Source organism: Mustela erminea, chromosome 4 (genome assembly GCF_009829155.1).
Source record: "Mustela erminea isolate mMusErm1 chromosome 4, mMusErm1.Pri, whole genome shotgun sequence".
NCBI lineage: Eukaryota > Metazoa > Chordata > Mammalia > Carnivora > Mustelidae > Mustela > Mustela erminea.
Window position 1 is genome coordinate 53,251,437 of NC_045617.1, and position 10,289 is coordinate 53,261,725.

General features: G+C 37.9%; 1 protein-coding gene across 1 annotated transcript; it reads left to right on the forward strand.

The window, feature by feature from the left end:
• Nucleotides 1–425: 425 nt before the first annotated feature.
• Nucleotides 426–6,410, forward strand: LOC116588334 (cytochrome c oxidase subunit 7A2, mitochondrial). The gene is made up of 4 exons (XM_032339254.1): nucleotides 426–659; nucleotides 1,931–2,020; nucleotides 4,346–4,430; nucleotides 6,213–6,410. Exons 1-4 carry the CDS (start codon nucleotides 642–644, stop codon nucleotides 6,269–6,271), a joined length of 252 nt encoding a protein of 83 aa, XP_032195145.1. The 5' UTR covers nucleotides 426–641; the 3' UTR covers nucleotides 6,272–6,410.
• The last annotated feature ends 3,879 nt before the right edge of the window (nucleotides 6,411–10,289 follow it).

Below are 10,289 nucleotides of genomic sequence, written 5' to 3' on the forward strand. Positions count from 1 at the left end.
CAGCATCCAAAGGTACAAGATAAAAACTGGTATCTCGACGCAGCTCCTTACAGCATATACCCAGCACAAGGACCAATAACGCCCTCACAAAGTTTCATCAGCGGAGGAAACGGACTGTATCCGTGTAAGAGGAGTTATCCTTTTTGTTTCGTATTTCATGCAGCTTCACAACTGTTGAGCCAACCCAGTGTTATTTCACCGTCTTAACAATGGTTCCAAGTTTGCTAAGTTTTAAAAACAACTTTTCTTTCTAAATACATTAATTTTCTACGATAGGTCTCATATTCATTTTACGTAAGGTAGTTAAAAAGTACAGAACACTTGACTTTAGCCTCTCTGGTCTCAAAAATCTGCCTTTCCCACCCTTAGCTCCAGCAACCACCGCCTGAAAGGCCTCGGCCAGGATGGGAACGAGCCGAAGAGGCCGAAACGGCCGGTCGGCTAGAGCGGCCACAGCCGTACGGCCGCTCTCGCTTTTCTTTCACACTCTATGGTTAGAGAAGCTCAAGCCCAGCCTCCGCCCGGAAAGATTTATGTTCCCTGACGCGCGCGCAAGGCCAGAAGGTAGTTCCGGTTCCGGTGGGGAGAGTTTCGTTCTTGGTGGTCGGTTGATGCGGTTGGTGGATATTAACTGAGCCAAGATGCTGCGGAATCTGCTGGTGAGGAGCCTCTCGGCTTGGGTTCTTATTGCGGGGCGGGAAGGTCGGGAGTGGAGTCTTAGGCGAGACCTTACTTAGCTAAGGGACCTTGACGGAGAAACCTCTCCTGGGAGGGAAGGTGGAAAAAGGCGACTTCCGAAGTCACCTTGGTTCGTGTCCCTTTCGCCTGCGGCTACTTTCCGTTCTATCTGTTCCTCTCGCCCCAGACTGTGTGGGGTAGATGAAGGGAGTGGAGAGGCTGGGAAGGTGACCAGAGGGGAGTTACTCAGCCTTGGATTCTTAGTGGCCACCCTTAAACCTATAGGTCATTCATGAAGTCGTTGCCTCTGATACGGGTAAAACTAAGGTGCAAGTGGGAAGTTTCTGATAACCCGGAAGCCTCGGACAGAAGATGTTCCGATGGTATTTTGATAGGCCTTAAATTTCAACGTTTCTGAGCTTTGTGAGCATCAGAATGGGGGGTTTAAAAAGCAGGTCATTCACTTTTGGCTGGGACTTTGGGAGCAGCCGTGGCAGAAGTGTAGTGTTGCTTTCCTCAGGCGGTTCTGCAGTGTCAGTGTCCTTCACTCCTCCACCGGCTTTGAGCATGTGAAATATTTTCCCAAAACTTCGAAAAAGAGAAGGAAAATGTAACCGTGACCGTTCGCTTTTGTACTTACTAAATAAGGTTTTATTTAGCCTCAATGTATCATTTATTTTAGAATATAGAGTGCGTATTTATTTCATTATTTAATGCAATTGGATATATACTGCAGGTTTCTTTTTAAAAATAATTAGAGCCTATTAAAGATTTGTTTTAGGAAAAATGTAATGGGAAAACATTTTAATTAAGTAGGAATCATGCCATTTTATTTTGATATCAAGTAATAGATTTTTTTTTTTCAAGTAATAGATTTTTAATAATATGGTAGAGTATTAAATGAAAATACTTGAACTTAGTGTATTTTGTAATCACTCTTTATCTTTGTAATATGTCAGCATTTTACTCAAGATTATATAATGCTACAATTCAGGTAAAGATGATTTTATTTTGCTCAGAATCTGCATGAATTGCTATTTGAATGTGGTTTTTGGAGAATTTTAATATAAAGGGTAGTGGATGGACAACCAATTGCAAAACTTGGCTGCTGGTTAAGGATTCTTACTGACAAGTTGGATATGTTTTAACTGTCAGTTTTTCCTCTTCTGTAATAGTAAAGATTGAAAATGGTTGGTTTTGAAAGTTTCATAAAACCTAAATCTGCCCAATATCTGTGGGTTTTTCATCTCAGGCTCTTCGTCAGATTGCCCAGAGGACCATAAGTACTGCTTCACGCAGGCAGTTTGAAAATAAAGTTCCAGAGAAACAAAAGCTGTTTCAGGTACTGAAATGTTTTATAGACAATTATTACTTGTAAGAGTAATTACTAGAACGTGGAGATAGGAAGCAAATTTGGCCATGTTTGATTGTTACTGATGCTACTGTAATAGCAAAAGAATAACAAACTGTTGATAGCTAACTAGGCATTTATTATATACAAGAAGTCCTTGGGGAAGCAGAAGAAATGAGAGGGAAAGAGTATATCAAAGACACTTTGGAAAAGTTATATTGGGTTGGCACTCTTTGGGGTGGTTGCATGAGAATAGACAAACAGAAACATAGAAAGGGCCAAGAAGCAGAACAAATTTATATGTAGAAATTGAATGTATGTTAAAGGTACTATTTCACATCAGTGAGGAAAGGATATGATAAATTGGTATTGGAAAAATAAAGTTTGATCCCTTCTGTATTGTATATTAAAAGATAAGTTGCAGGGGTGCCTAGGTGGCTCAGTTGGTTAAGCATCTGCCTTTGGCTCAGATCATGATCCGAGGGTCCTGGGATCGAGCCCTATGTTGGGCTCCCTGCTCAGTTGGGAGCCTGTTTCTCTCTCTCTCTGTCTGTCCCACAACCCCCTGCTACTTGTGCTCTCTCTCTCAAATAAAATCTTAAAAAAAAAAAAAAAAAAGATAAACTGCAGATAAAAGTGCTTCTCCTGCAAAACATATTAGAAGAAAATATATTTTTTCCAGTTTTATTGACATACGATTGACAAGTAAAAATTTTATAGAGGGAACACTCTCCGTTTCTAAAATAAATAAATCTTTTAAAAAAATCTTTTCTGCAGAACTAGTAGCATGAGAATATAAAAAAAGGAAAAAGATTATTCCATATAGGATTTTAATAACAGAAAAACCCTGACAACCTAAATACGCATTAATAAGAGACTAGCTAGTTCAGTTATGATAATTTTGCACACTGGAATGATCTGTTAACCATTAAAAGGAATAAGGTGGGCTTAAAGGGACTGAGAGAATGGTTTTAAGATACCATTAAGTAGGGGTATGGGGGTGATTCAGTTGGTTAAGCGGCTGTCATGATCTCAGGGTCCTGGGATCAAGCCCCATGTCAGACTCCCTGCTCAGCGCCTGAGCAGGCTTGAAATTTTCTCCCTATTCCCCGTGTGTGTGTGTGTGTGCGTGCATATGCTATCTCTCTAAAGTAAATATATAAATTTTAGAAGAATATATTTATGGATAGGTACCTTGCTGTTTTGTTAATGGTGGTTTTCACATAAGGAAAGATGGTGGGATAACTAAATTATTGGTGATAGTTTCGTTTTGTTTTGTTTTCCTGGGGTGATCTCTGGTTTTCCCAAATAAAATTTTAAGTGGTTAAAAAGTATTCTGTACTGATCTTCCTTGATTTCAATGGGGTTATGTCATTACGTCATAATAACCTATCATAAGTGGAAAACATTTTAAGTTGAAGATTCATTTAATATACTTAACCTACTAAATGTAGCTTAACCTACCTTAAGCTCAGAACACATACATTAGCTTAAGTTGGGCAAAGTCATCTAACAGTTTTTTATAATAAAGTGTTGAATATCTTATGTAATTTCTTGAATACCATACTGAAAGTGAAAAACAGAATGGTTTTATGAATACAAAATGGTTGTAAGTGTATTGGTTGTTTAACTTCCTGATTGTGTGGCTGTCCGAGAGTTGTGGCCAGCTGTCACTGCCTGCATCTTCAAGAGAGTATCGTACTGCATATCACTAGCCTGGGAAAAGGTAAAAATTCAGAATTTAAAGTACAGTTTCCACTGAATATGTATTACTTCACAGCATTGTAAAGTTGAGAAATTGTAGGTTGAACCATTTTTAAGTCAGATACCATTGTATGTTACATAAAAATAAAATACTTATGTTTAATAGATGTATTAAATATCTACTGTATGCCAGGTGCTGGACTAGGGGTTAAGGTTATAAACAACCCCCCCCTTTTTTTTAAGAAAAAAATAAATCTTGTGATTAAATCTAAAGTGTGATGGTTACTGATCTTTTTAATAATTCTGTTGATGAACTCAATCAGTATATTTTCACAGCTTTAATGTTTATATATTCCTTGGAAAGAACATCTTTATTGGATCTCACTAAATTTTAAGAGAAAGAATATTGACTTTTGGGAGTTCTTATTTTAATAATTTAGTGGATGTAGAGTCAGAATCAGGAAGATTGTAGTCTTTTCATTTTGATGTTTACAATATTTTAATTCCAGGGGTTTAAGAAGGTGCTTAATTTTATATAAATGGATTAGTCTTTTCTGAACTTAGTTGAAAACAGATCACACATGTATTAATTATTATCATTTTTTAATCTAGGAGGATAATGGAATTCCAGTGCATCTGAAGGGTGGAGTAGCTGATGCCCTCCTGTATAGAGCTACTATGGTGCTTACAGTTGGTGGTAAGATATTTGGAGTGCTTGACTTACAGATAAGTAACAGGAGGGATAATTAACGTCATTGCTTTTACTTTGCCAGTATTTTAACATAGGAAGTCTTTCTCCAGAATCTGAGTTCATAATGCTTTGCATGTAAGAGATTCAAGAGGATGATTGATACATATTATATAAGAGCATTTTAATATCTTAAAAAAAATAAACCAGTGACATTTGATGAGTATGTATGACACAGGTAACTTTCTGAGTGTGCTCACGGTGGCCCTGCAGACCCTGTACTCTACCCCATCTACTGTAACAGGGGCTTTTTGAACATTTAGTGTGATACATAATAAACATTTTACACCGACATTAAACATCCATGTTTATGACAGAAACAAAACCTATATAGAGCAACAGTTACTACTGTACCCCAAAGTGCTTGATATTTTTTCTGTGGTTTGTGCAGGTCTGTTGTTCAATATTAGCAGTGGAATATCACAAATTGGTATACTCGGAGCAGAGATAAGAATTTGAATGATTGCTCTCTGGGGGAGGAAGGGAAACAATATTTGGGAGATTACTGTTTGCTTGCCCTGTGGATAAGAATGCCACATAAAGGAATTTTTGTAAGCCTTGTATTAAGTCTGTAATGTGTTCTTACGTTAAAGTTGAAGAAATTATGTTAGTTACTCAAGATAATACTCCCTCTGTGTGGAGAAGCTGAAATTTGAGCCCTAATTACACAGTCCTTCTGCTCATGACAAGGTGCTTTCTTTGGCTTAAATTGAATACAGTGAAGGGGTATTTATGATTGAAGACAACAACTAGATAGTGGCATTTGGGCTCTCTTAAGATAAAGTCCTAAATTCTTTTTGATCAGTGTGACTATTTCTTAGGTATTCTGGTAGGTAGTTTTATTTTTTATTTTTTATTTTTTTTTATTATGTTCAGTTAGCCAGCATATAGTACATCATTAATTCTGGTGGTTAGTTTTAATAATTTTTCACTTATTAGCTATTAAATTTGATAATTTAAATGTATCACTCTTGGTTTTACATTGATAATATACTTTAGGGAATGCTTGCATATTTTGACCTCTTTTTGATATATGAATCATTCTTAGCATTTCTCAGGCAATCTCAGGTTAAAATGGAAATGACTTTTACATATGTTCTTTTTTTTTTTTTTAATATTTTATTTATTTATTTGACAGACAGAGATCACAAGTAGGCAGAGAGGCAGGCAGAGAGAGAGGAAGGGAAGCAGGCTCCCCGCCGAGCAGAGAGCCCGATGCGGGACTTGATACCAGGACCCCAGGATCATGACCTGAGCTGAAGGCAGAGGCTTTAACCCACTGAGCCACCCAGGCACCCCTTTACATGTGTTCTTAATCTTACTTAAAAAAATTTTTACATGATACCAAGTTGACAAATACATTATTGTACTGTACCTAACACTTTCTGTAGAAGTTAACTGATACTAAATCAAGATTAGGGGTGCCTGAGTGGTTCAGTCAGTTAAGCTTCTGCCTTTGTCAGGCACTCCCCTGCTCATGCTGTCTCTCTCTCTCTCCCTGTCAAATAAATAAGTAAAGTCCTTAAAAAAAGAGAAAGATTAGATGTGTTTAACATATATTTATTTTAAATTTTGCCAGCACCTATCAAAATACTTTTATGTTCCTATAGAAGTAGTCTTAATGCCAGACTTGACTCTCTTCTATGACTTTTTAGCTGGAATATTAGGTTTCCATGTAAATCTCAGATTTTCTTATAAGTTCTTTTTTTGTTGTTTCTTTTTATTTTTCAGGAACAGCATATGCCATATATCAGCTAGCTATGGCTTCATTTCCCAAGAAGCAGGATTGACTCCAGTTTATCATCTCAGCAGGCAGTTGGGTCAGTTTCGTTCAGCTCTCTATGGACCAGTAACTGATAAATAAGTTATTTGGGGATCAATATTTATTGACTTACACTAACTGCCACCAATAAAGCAGTCTTTACCATGCTTTGTCTTATTTTATCACTTTATACCAATAATTTTAATTTTTGATCAGCCTAGTAAATCTTAGGTAGAGACCAAAAAAAAAAAAAAAAAAGGCTCTTTTGTCATTGGGGTCATATAAAATATCATAGTGATATTGGTGAAATTTTATTTATATAAATTATTTAATATAATATAGCAGCTCAGACTTACACAGTGAATGGTCTTCAGCCTTAAATGAATGTGACCCTTGAAAGTATATTTCTTTGAATTCCTTCCCTCCCTGCTGTGCATATGTGGGGATATGCTAGAATCTAGGGTTAGTGGAAGCAGATCAGTTTTGGCTCCTGGGATTCAAGTGTCTTTCTTTTTCCCAGCTATGTTGCATATGTTTAAATCTTGGATGTGTTTTGCAGCTTAGAATTAGGCTTTAGTAGAGAAGCTATAAAATAATTCAGGACTTGTTCTTTCACACTAACAATGGGCTTATGTTATTCTGTAACATAAAGGGTAACTTCCCATAAAATACTTAGTTCATTTCTTTTTTTTTTTTTCTTTAAAGATTTTATTTATTTATTTGACACACAGAGATTACAAGTAGGCAGAGAGACAGGCAGAGAGAGAGGAGGAAGGAGGCTTCCTTCTGAGCAGAGAACCTGACGGGGGACTTGATCCCAGGACCCTGAGATCATGACCTGAGCTGAAGGCAGGGGCTTAACTCACTGAGCCACCCAGGTACCCGCTTAGTTCATTTCTAAAAGCTATTTAGGGGAACTTAAGGAGTCAGACTTGGTCATCTCCTCTGGTACGTGTATGTTTGTAACACTGCAATTTAGAGACTAGGTGCATTCCATCTAGGGGAAATGAGTAAGTAAAAGTTTATAAACTTCAGTTTCTGGGGATGCCTGGGTAGCTTAGTTGGTTATGTGCCCAACTCTTGATTTCAGCTCAGGTCATGATCTCAGTGTTTTGAGATGAACCCCCCTGTTGGGCTCCTCAGAAGCCTGCTTAAGATTCTCCCTCTTTGCACCAATCCTCATCCCCTCCCCCGCTGCCTCGCTAAAAAATCTCTAAAACTTCAATTTCTGCATAAAATTCGAGAAAAGTAACATATTTGGAAAAAATGAGTCAAATGTGAAATAGCTAATCTAAGTCTTCATGTTGAAACATTAAAGTATAAATCCATTTCAAAAAGTACCTAATAGGAGATGTCTCAGCCTTGAATCTCATAGACTAGAAAGGATCTTGGTAGCCATACCATGCAGGAATGCCTAACTTCTGACAATCCTATTACTAATACCAGCAAAGAACACTGCTTTAAAAGGAAAGGAGTAGAGTAAATAACAGACATCTCTAAATGCTGAGAGAATTCTTAGGTTGGGCTGGAATTTGGTCCACTTTGGTGATTTGGAGCTAAAAAGCAAGCACTGGTAATATTTTTAAATAAGCTATATTTGTTAGCATCTTACAAAGAACTTAACTTCCTGTAATTGTGATTTGAAATGCTTTTAATGACATTTAAAAGATACCGCTATGTAGTAAAAAAGTGATACCCTCTGATAGCCTTTATCTCGATATTGTGAGAGGTGCTCTATACTACTTCTAACATAATTTAGAAAACACTTTTCTGTGTGAAAATGTTCTGTTTGGGCTATACTAATTTGGCAAGATTGGATAAAGTAAAAGTAAGTTGAACATTTAAGATACTTGAAAATTTTTAAAAATAAATGCTGAATTTAAGTATTTGCCCTTCACTTAAAAAATCTGCATTGTAACCAGGAGTGGAGATGGGGAGGGACCAAGGGCCAAGATTCCAGACAGAGTCCTGTGAAAATGTGCTATATTTAGCATTTAGTGAAAGAGCTGTTAAAATTATTGATAGATTTCAAAGACTAACCAAAAGTCCTTAGATTAGAGTCCTTAAGAGGTGTTGAAAATGTGTCCTTTGGGATACAAACTTCATTCCAATCTCCTTTTCTATCTTTATCAGACAGTATGATCTCCTTGAGATTAGTATCCATTAATAAGTAGAAGGAATTCTGTGATGTTATCCCATTAATATAAATACCATAGGAGATATATCTAATTTTATAATTGGTATTATGCTCAAAGTTATATTTGTAGTCTATAGCTGTTCTAAATGAAATTAAACTACTTACAAATGAAGAAACAAGCTCAGAGGGCATGCAATTTACACAAAACTACAAATAAGAGCAGAAGATTTCAAATCCACTTTTGTCTGATTTTTAAAGTTCATAGTCTTTCCAGTATACTATGATGTGTTTGATTAAATGTTAACTGGGGTAGCTTCAATACACTTAACAGCGATGTATGCAAAAAATACTCTGCAGACTTCCATCTCCCCTGTACAGTCAAGCTTCCTGGAAGTGATCAGTATAGTCTCCAGTTCCTACTCAGTTTCATTATTGATGCTATAATTTATAATCTCCCTACCTATTTAACATCTGTCTCTTCCACTTAACATTCAAGATCCAAATTAAGCATGCTGATCACCAACCATATTGCTCTGCTTCTTGGTGCATGCATATTCATTTTTAACACCCTGGTAAGCACCCAAGATTCTGCTGTAAAGTTTGACATTCTCCCCTTTGCTCCCATGTTCCTTGTACTCACCTTCATCAAGACTTTCTTCTGGGCGCCTGGGTGGCTCAGTGGGTCAAGCCTCTGCCTTCGGTTCAGGTCATGATCTCAGGGTCTTAGGATCGAGCCCCGTATGGGGCTCTCTGCTCAGCAGGGAGCCTGCTCCCCCCGCATCGCCTGCCGCTCTGCCTACTTGTGATCTATCTCTCTCAAATAAAATCTTTAAAAAAAAAAAAAAGGCTTTCATCCCTTTGAATTCAAATTTGAAATACAGTTGGTAAGACTGGGAAACTGTATAACATTGTAGTTAATCATACAAATGACAGAAGACCCAGCTTCAAGCCTTGGATTACCATGGGTAGCTAACCTTGCTAAATGTTTATCCTCCTTCCTATAAATGGAATAATGCTTAATGCACATTTTTTTTTTAAAGACTTTATTTATTTGGCAGAGACACAGCGAGAGAGGGAACACAAGCAGGGGGAGTAGGAGAGGGAGAAAACAGGCTTCCTGCTGAGCAGCTTCCATCCCAGGGCTCATGAACCCAGCCGAAGGCACATGCTTAACGACTGAGCCACCCAGGCGCCCCATGTTTTTTTTGTTGTTTTTTCCTAAAGCATGTAAAGTGCTAAGGATGACTTCTGATACATACCAAATGTGCAATAAAAGTTAGTTGCTAATGTTGTTAACTTTCTGGGAAAAGGGACAGTATCTTTTCATCTCCTATCCCTGTCAACTAGACACAAAGCGGGGACGATGAGCCTGTCGGGGCTGGTAGGACGGGCTTACAATTTGATCCACATCCTATGTACTTCTTTCAGCTCTCCTTAGTGTGTGGTTTTCATTCTTGTGAGAATCACTGCTGGAGCTCCAGACCCATTTCCCTGCAGGAAGAAGGGTTGGTGAAAGAGGACACAGTAATTAAGTGAGCTCTCTTTAAAGAGCCTTAGAAGCTCCAAACCGAGACCTCGGCTTAGATGTCTTCGGCCAGAGCTTTGTTGCATGTTCATGCCTGGTTTCAGAGTGGTCAGGAAATGTCTTAGCTGGGCAGATTGGCAAATGCAGTTGGAATTCTGTATAATAAGGGGAGACTTGAGTATTGGGTTGGCAACTAACCGTCTTTCCCCCAGTTGTTGGTTTTTTTTTTTAACAGTGGCATGAATCTTATTTTTAATATTTATTTATTTGAGAGAAAGGGCACAAACAGGTGTAGAAGAAGACTCCCCACTGAGCAGGGAGGCCGCCAGGGTGGGTGGGGCTCAATCCCAGGATCCTGAGATCATGACCTCATCTGAAGGCAGA

Coding starts and splice junctions, on each gene's coding strand:
- LOC116588334 (XM_032339254.1), top strand. Junction 2,021..4,345: donor AGAAACAAAAGCTGTTTCAG/GTACTGAAATGT, acceptor TTTTTAATCTAG/GAGGATAATGGAATTCCAGT. Junction 4,431..6,212: donor TATGGTGCTTACAGTTGGTG/GTAAGATATTTG, acceptor TTTATTTTTCAG/GAACAGCATATGCCATATAT.